Source organism: Coenobita brevimanus, chromosome 92 (genome assembly GCF_032717465.1).
Source record: "Coenobita brevimanus isolate Jiangsu-jjx chromosome 92, ASM3271746v2, whole genome shotgun sequence".
In the NCBI taxonomy this organism is placed as follows: Eukaryota; Metazoa; Arthropoda; class Malacostraca; order Decapoda; family Coenobitidae; genus Coenobita; species Coenobita brevimanus.
Window position 1 is genome coordinate 37,447,551 of NC_137045.1, and position 25,211 is coordinate 37,472,761.

The following is a 25,211-nucleotide window of genomic DNA, read 5'->3' on the forward strand; positions in this document are numbered from 1 at the left end:
CTATGGCACACCTAATGTCTGACTTGGCTCGTATCTCTGACTGGGGTAAAAATAATATGGTTGTCTTCAATGCATCTAAGACTCAGTTCTTACACCTTTCAACCCGACAAAATCTTCCACAGGCATACCCACTAATGTTTAATAATATTCAGCTTAATCCTACATCATCCTTGAACATGCTTGGGGTTTCATTTACTCGGGACTTATCTTGGAAAGATCATATTACATCTCTTGTAAAATCTGCTTCCAAGAGATTGGGTGTGCTAAGCCGACTCCGCTCTTTCTTTACCCCTGCACAATTGTTGACTCTATACAGGGGTTTTATCCGCCCCTGTGCGGAGTACAACTCTCATGTGTGGGGAGGCTCCCCTCATACAGCTCTTCTCAATAGAGTGGAGTCAAAGGCTTTTCGTTTCATTAACTCTCCTCCTCTTACTAACTCCCTTCAACCTCTGTCTCTTCGCCGCACTGTTGCATCTTTATCTCTTTTCTATCGCTACTTTAATGGTCACTGCTCCTCTGAACTGTCTGCTTGCATTCCTCCACCTCTACGACGGGCGCGTAGCACCCGTCTGGCAGCAGACTCTCATCCTTTTTCTGTCCAACTCTCTAATGCAAGAATTAACCGTTACTCCCAGTCTTTCATTTATGCAACAGGTTAACTCTGGAACTGTCTCCCTCTGTCTGTATTTCCTGCTGCCTATGATCTCCAGTCTTTCAAACGCAGTGTGTCCAGGCATCTCAAAATGATCGGATCTTGAATTTGGCTCTATATTGTATTTTGTTTTTCTCTTGGAGGGAACTGTTACTGCGGGCTCATGGCCTTTGGTTCCTTCTTCCTCGCATAAAAAAAAAAAAAAAAAAAAATGGTGTTCAGTGGGGTAACGGTGGGGTTGGGTGAGGTGCAGCGGGGTAATGGTTGGGTTGGGTGGGGAGCAGCGGGATAATGGTGGGATTGGCTGGGGAGCAGCGGAGTACTGGTGGGGTTGGGTGGGCTACAGTGGAGTAATGGTGGGGTTGGGTGGGGTGTATTGAGATGATGGTGGGGTTGGGTAGGGTGTATTGGGGCGATGGTGGGGTTGGGTGGGGTGTATTGGGGTGATGGTGGGGTTGAGTGAGGTGCAGTGGGATAATGGTGAGGTTGGGTGGGGTGCAGTGGGGTAATGCTGGGGTTTGGTCTGGTGCGCCCTACGGCGCATGCGCGGGGAGTTGCCAGAGGCCGCCACAGACATGCCAATTGTCCTCTGATGTCTGTAGGGGTAACATGGTCGGAGCCTCTCTCCCTTTGTTTACAAACGGCAAATGATCATTCCGGCTTCTCGTCTCATTCGTCTCAAAGCTTTTACGTAAGGCGTGACACAGTAGTAAATTTGATTAGGTCACTTATTAATTATTTAGATAAAATAAACATCCTGTTAGGTTATTATAAATCAATCCTGGTGGACAACTGGACACTTCATGACGAACATAAACTTTATTCAAGTGACTGGTACCAAGCCCAAGCCCAAGCCCAACTCAGTCAGTTTTGGCGTGTAAGCAAGCACTGTAGCCATGGATCACGTCTATAGCAATAGGTAAGGGATGTGTGTGTATGAATTCCCTACAGTACGGTATTAATTAACTACGAAAACGGTAATTAGTGGTATGACTAATCACCGCCTCACTCTGGCACTGGACGACGTTTACACTGGTAAAAAAATATATATACACTAGACCGGTATACAGTAGGTTATCAAGAAGGGATATCATTGTTAAGTATGGTGTTAGGTCCGAGTTTACTGTATTCTTTTTATTGCTAATTGATTTTGACTGTATTTGTGTTGAAATATGCACGTTGTTTTGGTTTGGTAGTGTGGGCAGCATGGCCGAGCAGCCGAGCAGGGGCAAATGTAAGGCGTCTGATTTTCCTCCAGTTTTAGTGATATTGGGGTAGGTTGTTTGTATTATGTGGTGAATTTTGAGGTTTTCATGTTGTATTCATTTCGATTGTGTTTTTTGGTTGATTTTATCGTACTTTGGGTCCTTGGGGGGTAATTTTTTACAAGTGCACAGGGACGTCTTTTTTGGTGAAACCAAGGTATTTCTGATAGTTTTTGATGTGTTTTGAACGAATCTGACCTTCATTTCTGCCGCAAATCAGAATATTTCAAGATATCCCTTCCCCCCACAAGAATGGGGGAGATGGGCGAACCCGGGGTTTTTGGGTGGGGGAAATCACGTAATATATTGATCTGCGATAGAAATGAAGGTCAGAATAATTCACAGCACATCAAAAACCATTAGAAGTACATTGGTTTCACCAGCTAGGCCGCTGCGCGCCAAGGCGTCTGGCCTACTCCCCACCGCCTTGCACCAACAATCTCCTGCCCGCTGTCACCAGCAAACCATTATCTCCTAAGCTAAACTAAGCTAAGCCATAAAATTATATTTTTCCATGCCAAGAACAATGGGGGACCTGTGGGGAAGCGGGGTTTTGGGTGGGGAAAACACGCAAAAACGACTGATTTCCGACTGAAACTGTTTTCAAATTCAAACCGAAAACATTAAAATCCTTCGGAAAAATGAAATTTTAAGCTTCTTAGGGAGTCCGTGTTTGCTAACTGGGGGGCTTTGCCCCCCAGACCCCCCAGCCCTGGCCGTGCTTTCTAACTGGGGGGCTTTGCCCCCCAGACCCCCCTTGACATTAACCAAACCTCATCTAACCTAACCTAACCAGGTGTAAATATGAAATAATGCCTTTACTCACCAGTTTACAGCTCCTGAAGTACTTACGGTAATTTTGCAGGCTTCACAAGTCGTGGCTGGAGATGAACTGACTTTCAAATCCTGCGGGACCCTAGCGTATCTGAACTACAAATTTGCACGCCGGTTGTATCAGTTTGAACTTCACGCATGAGCAGATAGCGTGTGACGTAACAGTAGACACATGCTTTAGCCCCACCCATAAGTCACGTGAACTGTGACGTGATGGTAGACACACACGAGACAGGACCACAATGCATTAGGCACGTGCCGCGATGGGTCTCACGTATCGCCAGACTATGTAGAGAGTGATTTTTCAGAAAATTTTCAAAAATCTTTTTTCGCGTTAATATTCATTTGCGGAAGTTGTTTCTAGGGTTCAAAATGTTCGCAATGGTGAGATTTAGATATCTGTAAGAGTAAAATTGAGATTCCAAATCCCTGTGCACTTGTAAAATAATACCCCTTGGGGGTGGCTTCTTCTATGTCCTTAACCCTTGTAAGGTAATCTTGATTTTGTTACTGTATTAGGTAACGTAAAGTTTAATAAAAAAATATATACTGTATATTTTTAAAGTTTATACAAAAATGGTTAAATTTTAGGTATAAAAATTTTAAAATTAAATCTTGCAAAATTGAAAAGTAATATCATGATTCCTTGGGTGGCCTGCAGTAGACTGATGTTGGGACCTCCTGTATACAAAAGGAGAAAGACAGCAAATTGAAATAAAAAAATCACAAGAGGGCTCAACTGAGGTTACATTATAGGTAATCTGGGGTCTAACATACCCCAATGGCTCTATAGAGCAAAATCAAAGCCAGGTACAGCTATGACCCCATCATCCCCATGAAGAGCATCACTAGGCAGGAAGGTAATGAGACGGACAGATATGTATGTAGACCTTATGCTCATATTTTTTTAAATTAAATTTTGGGGACTGGGGTCTCTGAGACCCCACATTACCTATATAGGGTTAAACTCACTTTTTAGGCTTTTGCACAGGAAAAAAAAAAAAAAGAAAGCCTTCAATTCTAAAACACCCAAAATAAGGCCAGAACAACCAAGAAACACTTGATAATTACAGCCCAGTACTTCGGCTGTCGGTAATACCCTAATTAGGGACTGGAACGTAAAGGGATTATTAATGAAGCCGAGCATCTTACTCCTTGTTTTGAAGGAGGGAGGCAGGCTCTTTGGATGCAGATGTGTCAAGATGTACCTTACGCCTTAGAATACTATCAGTTGACATTGATTGCTCTCACCTTTCATAATTGGGAAGTTAAGAGTGAATATAGGATGTTTCCCTAATGCATCCCAGAAGAAAAGACTTGCATAAGCAGAGGAAAAAAACATGGGCACTAGAAAGATGTTTGTACCCATTGTGAATTTTATTGTACTATTGCTGGGAAAGGAATTTGATGGGCTGTTATGTGATTTGTGGTACTATCATTACTCTGAATCATTGTAAAGCTGTAGTTGGTGAAAATGTAAAATAAGTTTGGTCCAATAAGGCAAAAAGTTGAGGCAGACTCAGTGAAATGGAATTTTAGAAAAGACAGTCTAGAATTTTAACATTTTCAATAGTTAATGGACACAGTTGAGGAAAAAGTATATAGTAGCCTACATGAACAGAGGAAGAAGGAACAAGATGTATCGTAGTTTGTGACTGATATCTTTGCTGGCCAAATATTTTCAGCTCATCCTTATCTAGGCAAGTATTTTTTTTCTGTAGTTGCAATTAATTTCTAACCTTGTGCAATACAGACCTACTGATAAGTAATAATAATTTTCCAAATGTTGAACCTCAATTAATATTATTATCCAATGAAGTGCCACTATGGAAAGTTGTTCCTAGTTGTGACTTTTGAAAGTAAAATTATATACACTGTGTATATGTGTGTGTGTATATATATATATATATATATATATATATACACACACACACATAATGATGGGGTGAAACTTGATATATATGGTTCCATAAACTGGGGTGAATTCGGACGTTTTTTTCAGTATTTTGTACCATGTAATCAAGTTTTTAGTTCAATCCAAGATCTTAAGTATTGTATGTGGGGCTGGTCCACTAGGGTATCGAATTATAGCAGTCAAAAATTTTAAATGTTTCGTATATAATTATAGCAAATATAGTAATGGGTGTCCGAATTTGTACTCAAACCTTGGTGAATTCAGACACACTGTATAAATTCGTACATAAATAGAAAATGAATGCAGATGACTACCCTGAGGTCCCAGTTTAGTCTCGGCTGCATGTGGGGCCATTTTGGACATTTTGGGGCTTTTAAAAAAGTGGTCTCCTTCCAGTACAAAAATAATGTTACTCCCTGACAAAATAAGCTAATGGCTCTAATGATATATGAACACAATAGCCATTAAGTTTTTCTTTGGTTTAAATAAAAAAGAACACCTGTAGATAATATAAATCTCGCTACAAACCTTAGTTTTGTATATACTTAACAGTCATTTCTGACTAATAAATTCTCCTTTTGGAAGACAAATGGAAAATTAGTTAAAGGTGATTTGATATTTAACATGATTATTTGGCTTTACCATTGTCTTGCTTGTTTTAAGTTTTACTTAACAATATTATCATATTATAAAGGTACATTTTACTTATTAGTTTTACAATATTATCATATTATAAAGGTACACTTTACTTATTAGTTAATGTTAATATCAGCAATTTAAGACACATATTACGAGGAACTTATTTAAATTAATCTAGGCACTTTCAAAATCACAACTAAAATGCTAACAAGTTTTTCACCCAGCTCTGTCTTGAGCACAGGTATTAGCACATAAAAAGAATCATAATTCATGTTCTCCCGGAAATTAACAAAGAATGTTTATCAAAGCTTCAATCCCGTCCTCTCTCTAATCCATCCTTCCCTTGAACCCTCTCTCTCTCTCTCTCTCTCTCTCTCTCTCTCTCTCTCTCATCAAACACATCCTTCCACCACGATCACCCCTATCTCCCTAACTCTTACTCATCTCATTCTACTGTGGCCAACATTTGATATTCACATCATATATCATTCGTTCTCTCTTGTCTAGTTTTGGTTCATTTACATACATCACAATATCAGAATCATCTATTTTACAATTGTCATCACCAGGAACATTTGAATTTACAAAGACATTTGTGGTCCCATAAACATGCTTTAAAAAGCGAACTTTAAGGGTAGGGGAGACGGCAATGATTACTGCCATATAATATTTTTTCTTCTTCCTCTCATCACACACTTGTACTGGAAATCGGAAAGAAAGTATCAGGAAAAAAAGTAACGGTAAAAAAGTAACAACTTTTGCTAGGAAAAAAAGACAACAGAAAAAAAGTAACAGTGTTTCTTGTATTTAGGAAAAAAAGTAACATCTGTCACATTTACATACTCATACCATTAAAAAACTAAAAAACATGTAGGTTTTGAACTTTTGACCTATGTCAAATAATATATTTATTTTAATGAAGAATTCGGGTTATACATACCGTATATTATGTCCAATACCTTCTAAAAATTCTGAGATGGTCTTCCTTCCACTCTGTCATTGCAAAGACGTTGTAGTCGCTTCTGCATTTGAATGGCCTTTTTGCTGTTCTTTTGTTTGGATGCTGTGCCAATCAGGTCTTGTTGCACCAAAGTGTCGACAGTGGCATGATCCTTCCGGAACCACTGTATGCATTTAAATATAGAGGGATGATGGTGTCCAACCAAGTTTGAGAACTTATTGTTCCAACCTTCACGTACATTGTTGGTACGGGAGTTTCCTTGTAATGTAGCTTCATGGACATTCCAGACATAAAGGGGGTACTTAGGGGGTGCAAGATGCAGCCTGACACCCTGTGAATCCTCGATCTGTCGGGATCTGTAGCTACCCGAGACGTAGGTTGAATCAAAATAGTCTACCAGCTCTTCTGCCTCTGGAGGACTAATGGTCTTTAGGTACTCCATGCCCTCTTGTACCTCATTAGTGGGCAGGAAGGCAAGTCCATCCAACATACCGCAGAAAAGCCGGAACCCCTGGTTTGAATGGTAATGCTGTGTAAGACCAATCCCTTGAATTTTACGCCAAGTGCTCTGTGTAAGGTGGTAGAAACATCCCTTGCTATCCACTTCTCTACCAAAGCTGGCACTCACTGCACGTAAAACAGCATCTTCGAAGTCGCTCACAACTGTCTGTACCTGAAGGTTAAATCCTAACTCCGAGCTACGCTCGACGATAACATCAAACAACTCCGAGTACACTGCTCTTGACTTCTTCTGTAGCAGAGCATAGACACATGAAACATAAGTATCACTGAATGAAACTCTGAGCACATAAACCTGAGTGAACTGTGGTGGTGCCATCTTGAAGTTACCATCCATGTAGATGGTCTCTGCAGCTGCTAGACAAGTTAGGTCCTCTTCTGTTGCAGAGGCAATGATACGAGAGTTTGCTTCTGGCCCGTTGTCATAAAGGAGGAATTGCTGAGGGTTGGGTCCTAGTGTTACCTTCCACTCATCTGGCAATATGAAGTCATATAGGTTTTCAGGGATTGCTGGTGTGCGCCGTTGATACCGGAGGGATCGCTTGGTGTTCTCTTCACATGGAAACCGCTTCTGAACATCATGGTCTTGACTGGCAACTGCTTGGGCAAAGATTTGGGATGGTTTGTCCAGGGAGGTGGCTGCTTGCTGCTTCATCATGTTACGACACATAGCATAGGTCACGCTGGTTTGGTCAGAAGTGTGGTTGTGAGGTAGCCCTGCCTGTGGATTATCCAACTGGTGTGTAGTGCTTAGACTTCCTCTACAATTTCTGCTCCCTTTCTCTGAACATTTTCACCAAATTTTTTCTTTTCGGGTGCACGAACGTGTATACATGTATCCTTCAAAACAAATCTTGGTGCCACCCTTATTACTCTTTATGACCTCCATGCTGCTACTGGCTATGTACGCAGCTACTCATATGAAGTAGGCTCGCCGCTCGCATTAGGGTCTGTAAAACTCTGAAACAATGAGCAAAAACTCTGAATCAGCAAATAAATCTTAACCAAAACTCCGAATCAGAAAATTAATAAGCTTCGAAGCAGTGCACAAATTATTATTAAACGTGATGTGAAAACCCATTGATACTTTTTTTCTTGTTACTTTCTTTCTTGTTGCGTTTTTTCTTGTTGCTTTCTTTCCGTTACGTTTTTTCTTGCTACTTTTTTTCCTGATACTTTCTATCCTAGATTTACTTGTACTATAACCCACTCATGAAGCTTTGGTTTGCGGACCTCTTCCTCTCTTCTTTCACCTTCTTCCTCATCTGCTGATCCTGCAATCTCTGTTACATCTACTGGCGCTTCTTCTGCTTCACTGGCTCCCTGTCTCTCACTTTCCGTGTCCCCTTTACTGTCCACTTCTGTTGTCTCATTTTCTGTTTCTGTTGCTTCAGCTATTAGCTCTCTCTCTATTAGCTCATGTTCCTCATGGATTTGTGATGACTGAGTTGGTATGTTCTGTGTTGATTTTGCTAGAAGTTTTACAGGCAGCTTAGATTTTGCTGTCTTTTTTCTCTTCTGTTGAGGTCTTCCAGCACTTGTTCCTGAAGTGGCAGCTCTTGAAGTTGATGGCAGATTCTTGGATATTGTTGCAGGTTCATCTGGATCTGAATTGTTATCACTGTCACGTGAAGATCCAACATCAGCACCCCCTGTAAGTCTTCTAGCTTTAACACTTTTTCCAGGAGCAACAGTTATCTTCCTTTTCTTGCCATGGGTTGGTGTAGAAGTGGATGTGCCATATCTAAATGAGGACAGGAGTTTTAATAGAGACTCATCAAGAGCTGCTCCCTGCTGAAATGTTGGATGTGGAACTACTGCAAGGGGTGTCACCAGCATAATCCTGGTGGCTTGGAGGGTTAACTGCAAGCCCTACTGTAGTTGTTTCTAGACCCATTTGACTGTTCAGGTGGTTCATTTCTAGCTCTGCCGGCATCTGGGACACGAGATAAAACTGCTTCTGCATTCAGAGGGAAAATTCCACACTTTCTAAATCCACTCTGAATATTCTGCTTGATATTTTTTTGAAGTCTTTCCATAAATCTTGCTAGCTGCTTTGGGAACTCTGCTTTGGGGAGTGAAGGATATTTTCTACCAATAGAGGTTGCCTTAAACTCAGTTAGAAGGGTTCTCCAGTGGCCTTTCATTGGTCTAAACACAGAGACATCAAGAGGTTGAGTTCGATTTGTTGAATTTGGGGGCAGAAGCACAAAATCTTTATTATTTTTCTCACAGGCTGAGACAACAGCTACACTTATGTGGCTGGCAAGATTGTCTCCAATGATAACTTTCTTTCCCATCAGTCGTTTTGTGTAGGGGATAATAATTTTGAAGAACCAATCTTCAAATGTGGTTCCATCAAACCAGCCGCTGTCAGTCCTGTTATAACGTCAATTTGGAGGACCGCCTTCTGTCCAGGTGTCGTACAGATGTTTGGACTTGTAGACTACATAGGGGGATAAAAGATTTCCTGATGTAGTGCATGCAAAGATAATTGATGTGGATGCCTTGGTTGAATTCATTACCTTCTCGGGATACTTACATCCTCTACGGACAATTACCTTCTTTCGTCCTAGGTCATCCGAGAGGTTAGTTTAATCGTAATTTATTTTATTCTCGGGTGGTAAATCCCTCACTGTCTTTTCGAGGTTTTTGAAAAGAGCTGATAATTTCAGGGGTGACTGAAGCTCGGGACACTTTTACATTTTGACAGAAGCGTTGAGAAATTTCATTTTTGTGACGCTTCAGGAAACTGCGTGCCCAATCGTAGCCTGGGAGATTTTTATACCTCCTAATTGTTATGCCGCGTCTGTCTAGATAGGTTTTAATGAAGATACGTAGCTCAAAAGTATCAAATGGAAATCCCCAGTCTGAAATAGTTCTTAGATGCTTAATTATATCTTCAACATCTGCAGTAAGAGAAGTTTGTCCACCTTGCTTTTTAGGATGCTTCCTCGTGACAGCATCATTCAGAGTGCTTTTAGCAAATCCATACTTAACTGCAGCTTGTCTTACACTTAATTTTCCACTTGAAATATCTGCACAGGCTTGCTGGAATTTCCCCATATCTTTTTCACAACGATAAGGTCCTCGATCTCCGCCAGTTCCTTTCTTATATGTTCGAGTCATTGGGTGCCGTTGCTTAAACAGGTAGTACCATAACAGCTCAAAAATATACCTGTAAATGACACATATGAACCCAGTAACACACAATATCCACATCTGGCAAATTGTAGGCAAAAGTATGTTGTAAAAAAAGTTATTTTTTCGTCCATACTCCCCCTGTCCGAATTGACTCCAATTTGCATTAAAATTTTAAAAAATTCATTAAATGTCCAACTATGAGATTAATTGAGAAGATAATGCCAATTACTTACTTTGCACTTTTACACTACTCATGAAAGTACGTCTGGCCACAGAAGACTTTCCTGCATCTGTTCATCAACACTTCTGCCAAAGAAAGTTTGCCAATGTTACAAATTTCATTCTTTTTACATGTTTGCTTTTTAGTATATATTAGGTATGTGCCACATGATATATTAAAGATCTCTATACACAAAGTACAGTAAAGAATAACAAAGAATTGAGCACAAACAGATTTCTAATACGTTTATTCATTAATTATTAATTAATTTAACTTTTACCCCCTGGGGGTAGGGGGGTTTTCAAGAATACTCCCCCAGTATCCCTGCTTGTCGTAAAAGGCGACTAAAAGGGTTGGCGGAGGGTTAGTGCCCCTCCCCGGAAAACAACTAACTAAAAAAACAAACAAGAAGCCTCGGACAAGGACTGACCAAACGTTGACGACCCAGGACCGGACAAAGGACTTGGTAATGAGTACATGGAATGTAAGAGGAGCGAATGATGAGGTGAAAGAGAGAGAGATTGTCCAGGTGCTTGAGGATGCGAAAGTGGATGTATGTGGAATAACTGAAACAAAATGGAGAGGAGAAAGTGTGAGAGAATGGGAGTATGGGTGGGGTATATGTGCAGGAGTAGATGAGAATGAGAGGGCAAAGGAAGGAGTGTGTATAGTTGTGAGTAAAAGATGGAAGAAGAGCATAAGACAGTATGGATCAGTTGGGTCAAGGATTGTGTGGGTAAAGTTGAAAGTTGGAATACAAATGTGGGCGATCGTGTGTGTGTATGGGCCAACGCAAGATCATGCTAGAAGAGTGAGAGAAGAGTTCTGGACAAATGTGGAAGTGTGCATGGAAAAGTTTGGAAGGAATGAGAGAGTGTTTTTGATTGGTGATATGAATGGTAAAGTTGGTAATGTGAAGATGGATGGAATAGTTGGTGAGTGGGGTGTGCCTGCTGAGATAGATGAGAATGGGAGTGCGTTAGTGGACATTTGTGCTGGGAGGGGGTTGGTGATAGCCAATACCCTCTTCAGGCATAAAATGATCCACAAGTATACATGGCGGGTGATGAGAAGGGTGGGTGGTGAACTGAATGAAAGGAAGGCAGTGATTGATTATGTGTGTGTGGATGAAAGGATGCGAAAATGTATAAAGGATGCAAGAGTGTATAGAGGTTGGGGGAGTGGACTTTCTGACCACTACTTGGTGGTGGCCAGAATTAGGATGCAAGTAAGATGGAGGAATAGAAGAAGGAAAAGACGAGAGGAAGGAGTAGTTGCAAGGAGAGTGGAAAGGTTACAAGAGGATGAGAAAAAGGCAGAGTATAAGAGAGAAGTGGAGGAACGATTGGGCAAATATGAATTGGAGCAGATGGGAGACGTGGAAGGTATGCGTAAGATATTTACAGAAGAAATATGTGCAGCATGTGATGTGGTGTGTGGAAGGAAGAGAAGACGGAGGGGGGTGCAAGGAACAGCGTGGTGGACTGAAGAGGCGAAACAGGCTGTGGCACAAAAGAAGAAAGCATACAATGAATGGATGAGAAATAGGGGCGTGGAAGAAGTTGAGAGGCGGAAGAGAGAGTTATATGTGGAGAGGAAGAGAGAGGTGAAAAGATTAGTAAGAGAGAGTAAGAAGAGAGTGGATGAGGAATTTGGAAGGAATTTGAGTCTAAAGTGGAAGGACTGTAAGAAAATGTTCTGGAGAGAAGTGAAAAGAGTAAGACAGGGTGGAAGTGAAGTTAGCAGGGGAGTGAAAGATAAAAATGGTAGATTACTAGTGGAGAATGGAGAAAAAGTGAGCAGATGGAGAGAACACTTTAAGGATTGTTGAACGTAGAGGATGGAAGTAATGCGAGTATAAGTGGCTGGGGAATGGCTGGGAGAAGGAGGGAGGGGAGAAGACAGGAAGAAATCAGTAGGATAGAAGTTGTGGAAACAATGAAGAAAGTTAAATCGGGGAAAGCCCCAGGAATTGATGGAGTGTGTGGTGAAATGCTGAAGCATGGGGGAGAGATAGTAGTAGAATGGATGTGGAAGATGTGCAGATTGGCCTGGGAGGAAGGTAGAGTCCCGGAGGATTGGAAGTCAGGTATAATTATTCCCTTGTACAAAGGAAAGGGGGAAAAAGAAGTGTGTGGTAATCATAGGGGCATTTGTCTTCTTAGTATAATAGGAAAAGTGTATGGTAGGATACTTATAGACAGAGTTAGAGAAAGAACAGAGAAATTAGTTGGAGAAGAACAGGGAGGCTTTAGGAAGGGAAGAGATTGTGTAGATCAGATATTCATTCTTAGATCTTTAGTGGAAAAGTTTCTAGAGAAGGGAAAGAAGTTGTATGCGGCTTTCATGGATTTGGAGAAAGCATATGACAGGGTGGATAGACAAGGATTGTGGAAAGTATTAAGAATATATGGAGTAGATGGGAAGTTGTTGAATGCTGTGAAGAGTATGTACGATGGTGCGAAGGCTGCAGTGCGTGTGGATGGTGAACTAAGTGAATTTTTCTCTTTGAAAGTTGGGTTGAAACAGGGATGTGTCATGTCTCCATGGTTGTTCAATCTGTACATGGATGGGGTAATAAAAGAGGTACAAGGTAGGGTAGTGGATGTTGGAGTGGCCCTGGTGAGAGAGGATAGTGTTTGGAAACTCCCTGTACTGTTGTTTGCAGATGATACTGTGTTGTTGAGTGAAGACGAAGGGGAGCTGCAAGGCTTGGTGGATGAGTTTGGGAGAGTGTGTAAGAAACGGAACCTAAAGGTGAATGTAGGAAAGAGTAAAGCGATGGTCTTTGAGAGGGGTGAAGTTAGTGAATGTACAGCGAGGTTGGATGGTGAGGAATTGGAAAATGTGAGTACGTTTAAGTATTTGGGTAGCGTGATGAGTAAGGATGGAGGTTTGGAGGGTGAAGTGCTTGAAAGGGTACAGCAGGGAAGAAAGGTTGCTGGTTCCTTGAAAGCAGTGATAAGAAACAGGGAAGTGAGCATGGAAGTGAAAAAGTTACTACATGACAGTATTGTGATACCAACTCTAACGTACGGAAGTGAAGCTTGGACATTGTTGGAAGGACACAAGTCAAGAGTGAGAGCAGTGGAAATGAGTTATTTAAGAGGAGCCTGTGGAGTCACGTGGAGAGACAGGCTGACGAATGAGGATATAAAGGAGCGTTGCGGTGTGGATGTGGATGTGATAGGAAGCGTTATGAGGAACACACTGAGGTGGTTTGGCCATGTGGAGAGGATGGAGGGTGAAAGACTGACAAAGAGAGTGTATGTGAGTGAGGTGGAGGGGGGAAGAGGGAGGGGGAGGCCGAGGATGAGATGGAGGGATGGGGTGGAGAGGTATATGAGAGAGGGGGGTGTGAGTTGGGAGCAGGGCAGTGAAATGGCGGGGGACAGGGCGACTTGGAGGCGATTTGTTTGTGGCCACCCCAAACGGGATTGAGGCGTCTGGCAATAGATAGATAGAATTTAAATTTTTTATTATAATAATGTCCGAATTCGCCCCATGTCTGAATTCACCCCAGTTTACGGTACCCTTTACTGATGTAGGCTAATGGACCTACAGTAGATATGGAGAAAGTCTGTGATAAAATTTTGGCTGTGTTAGACTTGGGTGGGGAATGGCTGGGAGAAGAAGAGTTTTGAGGATGGAGGAAGAGATTACCAGGGTGAAGGTGGTTGAAGCAATGAAGAATTCAAAATGGGGAAAGCCCCAGGTGTTGATGGAGTGTGTGGCAAAATGGTGAGATGTGGAGGAGAGAGATAGTGGTGGAATGGATATGGAAGATGTGTAGACTGGCTTGAGAGGAAGGTAGAGTCCCAGAGGATTGGAGGTTTCGTATAATTGTTCCCTTACATAAAAGGAAAGGGAAAGGTGAGAAAGAAGTGTGTGGTAATCATAGAGGCATTTGTCTTCTGAGTTTAATAGGAAAAATATATGGTAGGATACGTAATGATGGGGTTAGGGAAATAACAGGATTTAGTTCAAGGACAAGGAAGGTTAGGAAAGGGAGAGGTTGTTTAGATCAGATATATATTCTGAGATGCTTGGTGGAAAAGCGGCTACTAGGAGAAGGGAAGATATTACAGTACAGTATATGTTGCCCCCAAGGTAGGGCACCATATACTGTAAGTTATATGTTAGAGTGCCCCTGGTGAGTGAGGGTAGGGTTTGGAAACTTCTAGTTTTGTTGTTTTCAGACTACACTGGTTTTTGAGAGGAATGTACAGTGAGACTGGACGGTGAGGAAATGTAAAATGTGAATGAATTTAAGCATTTGGGCTGTGCTGAGTAAGGATGGAAATTTGGAGGATGAAATGCTTGAAAGGGTACAACATTGCTAGAGCCTTCACAGTGCTGTAATAAGAAATAGGGAAGTGAGTGTGGATGTTATAGTCATTGCATGACAGTATTGTGATCCCTACTAACATATGGAAGTGAAGCTTGGTACTTCTTGGAAGGACAAAAATGACTATTTACAGCAATGGATATGAATTACTGATTCTTTTAAAGGAGCATGTGGAGTTCACTTGGAGAGACAGATTGAAGGAGCATTGTGGTATTAATGTGGCTGTTATTGAGAAAGTTAGGAGAATACATTGAGGTGGTTTGATCATGTGGAGAGGATAGAGAATGATCAGCTTACTAGAGAGTGTATGTTAGCAAGATGGAGGGTGAAAGGGGGAGAGGGAGACTGAGAATTAGACAGAGGGATGGATTGGAGAGATATGTGGGGGGGAGGCGAGGGCAGTCAAATGGCAGGTGACGGGGTGATGTGCAGGTGATTTGTTTGTGGCCACCCCTTACTGGATTGAGGCATCAGGCTATAGATAGTTAAACGTGGAAGTAATGATGCTGGAGAATTTTGCCGGTGAAATGAATAACAGCGTGACGAACAGATTTAGGTGAGTCAGTTGAAGAAAGTATGCTGAAAGTGTACGTGTAGACTATGTGACCTCTCATATAATTGAAATACTATAGATAAGCACAGTAGGAAATGCATTAGTCAAGGTAAGACCAGGTACATAGAATAAGTTATATATGACTATTAACATTATAATTCGTAAGTTGAAGCATGCCTGTATTTATTTTCTTTTCCATTAATCTCTAATGCAAGCCTCACCCAAACAGCTGGTGGGGAAAGAGGTACTGGTTTAGATAATTGTAATAATGACTATATACTCCTACAGTACTCACTGTTTATTTTCTGCTTGTCACAGTATGCCAGTGGAGAAAATGGCTTTTGTCATTGTTCAAGAAAATGCTGTCAAGTATGATAACATCATTAAATACTTGGCAACGGGCAAATATGAAAGAGGACTGTCAAAGAACCAACAACGAGTCATAAGAAGACAGTCATCTGCATTCAGCTGGGATTCTGAGAGTAAGTGATTTTTTCACTTTACCGTAATATGCCTGTTTGGTTTAAGTAACACTCAGATTGGTATATCCAGATGCACACAAGCATTTCCACCAACCCTTCACCAAATATTCAGCTTTCCAAAGGCCAAATAGATTGTGTGCTGATGTAGTTGGCTTCGTATTCGAGTGCGATGAAGTGAGGGAAGGGGAAAGATGAAGTAGGTGGTTGGAGTGGAGTTCAAGAGAATGGGTTGTAAGGTGGAAGAAAGGCAGCCAAGTGACAGGTGACAGGGTGATAAGGAGTTTTGATTTTGGCGACCTTAAAGATATGCTGTTTATGCCAAATTTGAACGATCCATGACCAAGGGAGGGAGAGGAGGTTTGACCTGAAGATGTCAGAGGTGATAACTTTTAAATCCAGTCCAATCATCTATTGCACTCACACATCCCTGTTATCTGTCCGTTTAAATAGCCCTCTTTGGGTGAGTGCTCAAATAATAAACAGACCATAAATAGAATATTGTTAATGATAGGAATATTACTTCCAGGGAAAGTCTTATACTATGTAGTCCACAAAGATGGTCGCAAGAGAGAGGTCATCCGAAGTACTGAGGAACTAGCTCGTATTCTCCACCTGTACCACAGCAGTCCAATGGGTGGGCACAGTGGGGTGAATGCCACCAGGGAAAAAGTGGCAAAGTATTATTATTGTGTTAATCTGGCAAAGATTGTTGGTGAGTATGTAAGTACTGTATCGCTGAATACCTGTTTTTGCTGTATTTTCATTGTATAGCAACTGCACGTTTTGAATTTAATACTATTGCTAAATCATTGTATAAGCTATTATTATTTTAATATTCTATTTGCAAACATGATTTCTTGGCATTTACATAAGGGTAGGCTAACTCGTATTTGTTATGTGTATGGTACTGGTAACCAATACTTTTTCCATACAGTACAGTGCAGCTAAACAGCCCTCATATTTTCACCTTTACTAAGACTGTCCATTAAAATCAGGTTGCAGCCTGCGATACTTGCCAGAGATTTAATCCCCTAAAGACTGAGGCCCCTACAATGAAGCCCATCAAGGTCACCGAGCCATTGGAGTTGGTAGGAGTAGACTTAATAGGTATGTAAAGTGATATTTCTTTGACATGGCATGTCATTGATTTTTCTTTCCTTCCATCTTGTACGTAGGGATTGTTATTATAGTACCCTACATACTTTAGTAGCTGTTCGGTAAATGCCTTGCTTTGTTTCTGCATTGCACTTCTTTCGTTTGGCTAATGTAGACAGTCTGTTTAGGTATTCTGCCTATGTCCTAATGTCATTGAAGGGTGTGCTTGACCTGCCTGTTGTGTGACAAGAATAATACACCCATAAACTAAACCTCCACAGTTTTCCTTGCCAATTGCAGTAAGAAGGCACTGTCTACTGCCAGTGAAACTTTGGTTCACTGCATGGGATGGCCCTGCCTGGAATATTGCCTGACTTTAGTGCATAGGCCTTTGTATGCTTAGGTAGACAGACTGGGGTAGTTCAACACCAACAACAGCATTTGAATTTTGATTGTATATTGTATTGCTCTTCCCCTTGGGAGGGGGGATAGAATACTTCCCGAGTATCCCTGCTAGTCGTAAAACCCAACTGAAAGGGGCACTTTAATCTCCATCCTTACTCTCTTCCCTATGTGTTTCTTGTGCATAGCTGTCCTGCCTCTCTACCGTATATATTTTCACTTTCATACGTTCACAGACTACACACACATCCAAAGCCATTCCTTCATTACAGTCACACTTACAAGCACTTCTCATCCTACACACAATCTCTACCAGACAGCCTAAGCCACTGGGTAGAGATACTTTGGCAGTACAGGGCTCTTGCTAACTGCTGATGGTTATGAACCATTTGGCTCCTAAGGTTTCAGATTTACGAGCCAAATAGATTTTTAGTTGCCAAACTGACTACGAGCCGAAATATTTTACGAGCAATAACTATATTTGTTTATTTACTCATTGTGATGATTAGAATCATATAATGAGGTTTTAAACATTCACAGTGGTGACAAGGAAAGACTTAATAATTGATCACAATGTGCTTTTTTGTTCATTTAAGCGAGATTTACTTATTTTGTAGTTTACTGGGTTTTGAAGTGGATTTATTTTCTCCTTGCTAAAAGGCAACTTGCATGTAAAATTTGTTCACCGAAGGGGAAAAATACTCGTATTTGAGAGCTGTGGCTCGCCAAACAAGAGCCCTGCTGTATCGTCCCCACTTAGGTCGGGATAGGCCGGATCTTGCAGTGGACCTTCAAAGGCTGATGATGATGATGATTGTATCGCTCAGTGGGCAAGTAGATGTGTGGAATGTAATTTGCATACATTGTTTGCATTATTTGTTTCTTGAGCATTTGCTTAGTGCACCTTGTCTTTATATTGGTCAGATATCCATTCAGTGTCATCTTATCGTGGCCAGATAGCAAATGACAGGGCGACTTGGAAGTAATTTGCATGTGGCCACCCTTTTCAGGATTGAGGTGTTGGGCAATAAATAAACCCATTCAGTGTCCGTCATTCACATTAATATGACCAAAATTTCCATCCTTTTGTTGCATCTTGTAGGTCAGTGGCAGACAAAGACAGTACTAAAGCCATGTTTCCCAGGGCTTTTTTTTTTTTTAATATATAACTAAAAGCATTCAGTTATTCAGTCCCTACTAATAAGCATTCAAGTTGGACAGGTGGCATGTTTTGGCTAAATTGCAATGAATGGGGTATGATAATGAGGATGGTAACCTGTGGTAAGTCATACTACATTACTGCAAAAAATATTACCTTTATTTGATTCATTATATGGTACAGTATATAGCCTAATCCATTTACACCTTTAACCAATGAACAGAGCTGAGGCGTGGTGCTGTTGAAAGGGTTATATGTTCAACATTAAAGGTACTGTATTATTGAAGCCCTTGTAATCAACAATTACTAACATAAAGTATATTATACAGGAACATATTACCCCAGGTTATCTGGGGTTTGGAAGAGTGTGTAAGAAATGGAATCCAAAGGTGAATGTAGGGAAGAGTAGTTATGGTCTTCGAGAGAAATGAAGCCACTGAATGTACAGTGAGGTTGGATGAGGAGGAAATGGAAAATGTGAGTGCATTTAAGAACTAGGGTAGTGAGATGAGTAATGATGGAAATTTAGAGGGTGAAGTGCTTGAAACAGTACAACAAGGAAGAAAAGTTGCTGGTTCTTTGAGAGCTATAAGAAACAGGGAAGTGAAGAAGTTACTACATGACAGTTTTGTGATACCAACTCTAACATATGGAAGTGAAGCATGGACATTGTTGGAGGGACACAAGTCAAGAGTGAGAGCTGTGGAAATGAGTTATTTGGGAGGAGCATGTGGAGTCACATGGAGAGACAGATTGACAAATGAGGGTGTGAAGGAGCATTGTGGTGTGGATGTAGATGTGATAGGAAGCATTAGGAGAAACACATTGAGGTGGTTTGGCCACGTGGAGTGGATGGAGAGAGAGACTGACGAGGAGAGTGTATGTGAGTGAGGTAGAGGGGGAGGGGGAGGCCAAGGATGAGATGGAGGGATGGAGTGGAGAGGTTTATGAATGAGGGGGTGTGTGAGTTGGGAGCAGGGCGGTGAAATGGCAGGGGACAGGGCTACGTGGAGGCGATTTGTTTGTGGCCACCTCATATGGGATTAAGGCTTCTGGCAACAGATAGATAGATAGTATGACTGAAAGGAAGAGGCCTTCAGTAAAAAATTAAAATCTGTCATTTTTATTTAAAAGATATTTACTGTTAGAATACTAGCTAATAGTTAAAAGTCATTTATTTCTGTTTTTGTTTTCTCCATGGACGATGACAGAAAGCGAGAATGTGGCATAAGTTAGTATGCTGTTTTAAATGGCTTGATCAACAAGCAAGAATGAAGATAACTTTTACTCACAGACATGCAGCTATTACACTGTATTTAGGGGGAGGCGGTGGCTCATTCAGTAGAGAGGTGGCCTGCAGTCCTAACGGACCCAGGTTCAAATCCTGCTGGGGCAGGGAACAGTTTAAGGATTTGAATTTCATAAAAGTCAGACTTTACTGATCTATCAGAAGACCCGCTGACATGTCGTAAAAATACCCCTGCTAATACCAATACACCAATCCTGTATGAGACAACCCTAGCATGTATTCAGTATGGATAGGATGGTGGGTGTTAGCACCGAAGTGGTGACCTGTAGAGGTGTGCGGTGCATAGGAAGACTACTGGGCCTTGAAATCGGTCTGTGAAGCCTATGCCTGGAGTCGGACACCTAAAAAAAAAAAAATGGCTATTTTTCCACAAACGAAAATCTCTGGAAGACTTAGTATAAGGCTGAGAACTATCAGTGAATGAAGTATAAAAGAACCTCACAAATTTGCCGAGAGTCAGAGCTCTATGGAAAATGCAAACTTGTCATAGTCTAGTATCCTCGGTGCCTGAATGACTGGCAAGAGTAATAAAATGCAATAAACATATCAGTGAGTTCAAAACTTTCAAATCAGCATTTTCAGTTAGACAGGACAGAACAGCTTATTTAAAAAGAAAGTGGTATGATGTCACGGAACCTCCTAACTGTTCCAGCGAGGGTAAGGCTGAAGGGAAGGTCCTGGAGAAACGTGGAGGACTGGGGCGACTTTATTACTGGAGATGCAGGGCAGAGAACAGGGTACCAGCGTGTAGTAACAGGGCGAAAGCTGGTGAGGAACTGACTAGGACTGGACTGGCTAGCTAGATGCGGCGTTGTCACGTCTAACTAACTAACACATGGGACATATATACAAGAATAATAGAGACAGCAAGACACAGTACATAATATGGCAACATGGTAATATTTCATATCTATACAGAAAGGTATTCCAGATTTAAAATCTCGAACAAGTACAGTAACCCCTTGTTATACGATGAGGTTCTGTTCCTGAACACCCCATCATATATCGAGCCCATTATAACATGGAGTGAATGGGGATACTTTCCCAGACCTGCCTAAACTCTTACATAGACACAACTTAGCACTCACATACATAAAATATCCTTATGTTTAAACATTTAAAGTAACACATTAATAATGAGTAAAGGAGAAAAAACATGAAAACTACAGTATACAGTGGTTCTTACCTTTACTGAAGCAAGTAGGGTTCTTGATGTGGTTCCAAGAGAATTCGCCATGAAGTCAATTCGCTGTCAAAATATGGACAATTCTCCGTCAGGACAGTTCCCCATCATTCTGTAAATATACTTATTATTGATTAATTGATACTTTAATAATTAATTTTCAGGGGGATCTATCAAAGTCTATGTTCATTCAATAGTGTAGGCTTTGGATATCATTTATAAGTTGTACTTTTAGACAATAATTAACTTGTTTATGCCTCCCTGTAGTTGACTTTGAATTATATTTTAGCATCACTCATAGCTGTCTTCATTAGTTTCCATTGGTACTACAACATCCTGGGTATATTTTAAAACGACTTTGAAGAGGTACAAGTAATCTAAAAGTAGTGTACTTGCTAAATAAACTGAAATGTAAACAATCAACAGGGAGTCATCCTGATGGCGAATTGTCTTGTTATTGTTGTGACGGCGAATTGACGATGGCAAATTGTCGCGAAACCTTTATATAGACGTAATACAAAGACTATTTGTATAATTCCAAAGTATGTCAGTTATTCACTTAAGGTCATTAGGCATTTATATAAGTGCCTATGTCTTGTATGTAACCTTATTTTAAACAGTGAAGGAAAGATCATAAATCACCTGATTCGCGTTTCAGTATACAGTATTTATATTTTTTTCAGTTAATATCCATTATTTGATGCCATATTTTACATTTATTATAGAAACAATAAACTACCATCACTTTCATAACTCATATAATTCAAGAACTAGTGTACTTGCTAAATAAACTGATACAGTATGTAAATAAATGATGGGGAATCATCCTAATGGCGAGTTGACTTGATGGCGAATTGTCCTGACTCGAGGCTAAGGGACAGTAAGGGCCTCACAGCCCTCACTCGTCACTGTTAGAACTGGCTGGCTGATGAGGCTGGACCGGTGGACGAGTGTGTTGTCGAGCGCCGACCATGTGGGGACATTTGCGTTGCGTTCGCACGTTCACTGTTCACTGAGCCGCGGACGATCCATCGTTGTAGCGAATCGTTCCCATCGTATAGCGAGTGTAGGGTGCTAAAATGTCGACATCATATAAGCGAAATATCATATAGCGAGGCATTGTATAACAAGGGGTTACTGTATATGCTTTTGCATTGCGCATGTTTGTAAGCCCATGTTTTAGTCTTCTTTATTGCATAGTGAAAGAGAGAAAGGTATACTCTCTCATGCCTGGTAAATTTGCATCAATAGGAAATAAAGTAGATACTGTAATTACATTTATTATATGCTAGGGGGAGGCAAGGAATAAGAGGCAGAAAAGGTCTTGCTGCAGCTTTGGGTACGGTATCCTTACTAAGAATAATTTAATTTTTACAGCATCCTTATTGTTCCTAAAACATCACCATACCATTTGAAAAGCAAGTAGCGTATTACATTCACTAGAATTTTCCTAGGTTGGCGTTCGAAATTAGATAATCAGTTTTTGAAATCCTTGGACATAAACATGAGCACTGGGATATACTATGCCCCACATGCAGAGTAATACATTACACATTCAAATTGGGAAAACATATGTTACAGGTAAGTTTCTAATATATCATTGCCTCATGTTATCCATTTCTCATAAATCTTGATGTGATATACTACTATTTTTTTTTTTTTTTTTTTTTTCTCTATATGACATGATGAAGTACAGAATTTTATACCTCGAATTCAGTAAGTTTTCACTGAACGCTTGGCAATGCAGAGTGTCTGAAGCAGTCTGAAACTCTCCCATCACTTCTTGGTGTGACTGTACTACGATACCTTTATATTTGGATTTTGTTGCTTATATGGCATTCATGCAACCTAAATATTTTACCCTTTAAGAATCCATATAATTCAGAAATACAGAGAGGTCTTTTTCCCAGGCATTCTGGAATATTGACAGTTGACAGTATATGTTTTGCATGTATGAGTCAACTCCTCTGGTATGTCTGCTTACATCCCTCCACCACTGTGGCAGGCACTTAGCAGCAAAGTCTCATCACTTTTCTGTCCAGCTCTCTGATGCAAGAGTTAGCTGTTACTCCCAGTCCTTCATGTATGCAACATATCAACCCTGGAACTGTCTGCCTCTGTCCGTATTTCCCACTGACTATGATCTCCAGTCTTTCAAATGCAGTGTGTCCAGGCATCTCAAAATGAATGGATTTTGAATTGGCTTTCTGTTATCTTGTTTTTGTTTTTTCTTGGATGGAAAAATTTGCAAACTCCATAAAAAAAAAAAGGCATAACCTGTTTGACAGGCATCTTTCAAATGAAAAAATGTACATTAGGAATGTTAAATGTGGCCAGCATTGGTTGACGTCACCAGAATATTTACTCATTATACTGTAAATCCTCATTTATAGCTTTCAGAGTAAGTTCATAAAAATGCCTAGTAGGTGGCATAATCCAGGAATGATAACAAGTAACCTGTGAAATCCTCATTTTGATAGAAAATATGGAAAGGCCGCACCCGTTTGGTAAAGAATTAATAAAAAATGATATTAGTGAAGTTTATGACCATCCTCTATGAGTTTTATTCTTTACAGAGATTTTTGTTGTCTGTCTTGTTGGAGGTTAGGTTAGGTTGGGTTAGGTAGGTTTGGTTAGATTTTCTGGTTAATATTACTTTTAGGGCTGATTTTGTTTTGATATTCAGTACATGGTTTTTCTGGTGGTTTTTGATGTTATTATTACCTTCTTTTTAGCAGTTGCTTCATTTGGCCTCTAGCCTTCCACCCTCTTACCAAAGTAGGGTACATCAGAATGTGGGGTTTTGGGTGAGGGAATTTTGGAAAATAAATAAAAACTGACAGTTTCAAAGGTTGTAGACACAAATCGCAATGGAAACCCATCAGAAAATTCATGTTTAAAACCCAGTATTACCTCCCAGTGTGATGTCACAGTGAATGGAGAGAGACTGGAATTCGCGAGAGAGTTCAAATACTTGGGTACAGTGATAGAAAAGAGAGGAAAATGTGCAAAAGAAGTTGAAAGTAGAATGACACAAGGAAGAAAAGTGGCTGGTGCAATGGAGGCCTTGATAAGAAGCAGAGGCTTGAGTGTTGCAGCTGCACGAGGCTTACATGAGGGAGTGTTAGTGCCAACTCTAACATATGTGTGTAAGACTATGGTGTGGCATGAAAATGAAAAGTCAAGAGTAAGAACAGTGGAGATGGGACTGCTGAGGAATGTATGTGGAGTACAGAGGGTGGATAGGATATGAAATAATGTGATACGTGAAAGGTGTGGAGTGAGGAAGTCGGTGGACACCAGAATCGAAGAGAGTGTACTGAGATGGTATGGTCATGTGGAAGGAATGGATAACAATAGATTGGTAAAAAAGGTATACCTGAGCAAATTTCAAGGAGGGAGGAGGCGAGGTAGGCCAAGGAGAAGGTGGAAAGATATGGTGGACGAGTGTGTGAGGAAGAGAGGTTTGGAAGTCGGTGGGGCTAGGGAACTGACAAGAGATTGAGCTGGCTGGATGAATTTTGTGAGAAGTGCGTGATCAGGGATTTTGGCGCCTCTTATGAGCATGGCAGCATCCGGATTGACTTAATCGGATACGCTGTGTGAAGCTGCAGAATGTGATGAATGTTTTTGGCATATCCGGTGGAGCCAGGATTCTGGGGACTTGAATGATGAGTGAATGGAAGTGTGGCCTATTTGGAGTGGGCAAGTTTGTGCTGTCTGGACATTGCTACTCCTCACCCTGCCCTTGGGTGGGAAAGAAGGTCCAGATGATGATGGTGATGATGATATTTACCAAACCTAACCTAACCTAACCTAACCAACCCAGAAATGAAAGTCAATTTTGATTAAATCACTTAAGGTTTGTTGGAAAAACATAAATGTAATGGAAATATTGCTGGTAGTCATAAACTTCACAAATACCATCTTATTATAAATAGTTTACTGTACTTATTATAAGTGAAACTCTGTCACCTACAGAGTCTTCACCTGAACCATCACCTACAGAGTCTTTACCAGCACCAGCAACTTCAGAGTCTTCACCCGAACCAGCAACTGCAGGGTCTTGTTTGACTTCTTTGTCAAAGAGGCAAGGACTGCCAGTGTCTGAGTTCTCTGCACGTGGGTCATCTAGCACTCCAGCCAAGAGGAGGTTCTCTGCATGCGGGTCATCTAGCTCTCCAGTTAAGAGGAGGAAGACACAACAAATGTCACATGCAGTACATTCCCTAATCACTTTGGTACATGACACAGAACCGGCAAGTGATACAGAACCTGACGAACCAAAACAACCTAAAAGTGTGACCGATTCGATATCAGTATTTGTTGAACGCTGTCTTCTTGATATTGCAGACGAACACCATTTAGCGTATGCCTTAGAGGTGATGCAGGCTGCAAAGGATATAAAGGAAAAATATAAGTAAGTTACTGTTTTGTAATGGATGTAATATAGTAATACTGTACAAGTAATTATTGTTGCTCTGTAATTCATTCATTTATTATTATTACATTACAGTACATTGTATTA

General features: G+C 40.8%; 1 protein-coding gene across 2 annotated transcripts; it reads left to right on the top strand.

Annotated features, from left to right (window-relative positions):
• The first annotated feature begins 1,488 nt into the window (after positions 1-1,488).
• Positions 1,489-25,211, top strand: LOC145412205 (uncharacterized). Of its 2 annotated transcripts, none has more exons than XM_080282130.1 (4): positions 1,489-1,574; positions 15,372-15,535; positions 16,531-16,642; positions 24,665-25,211. In XM_080282130.1, the coding sequence occupies exons 3-4, from the start codon at positions 16,588-16,590 to the stop codon at positions 25,105-25,107; spliced, it is 498 nt and encodes a 165-aa protein (XP_080138256.1). In that variant the 5' UTR covers positions 1,489-1,574; positions 15,372-15,535; positions 16,531-16,587; the 3' UTR covers positions 25,108-25,211. The 2 variants fall into 2 exon arrangements, with proteins under 2 accessions (XP_080138256.1, XP_080138257.1); XM_080282131.1 differs by lacking the exon at positions 1,489-1,574 and adding an exon at positions 1,675-1,690.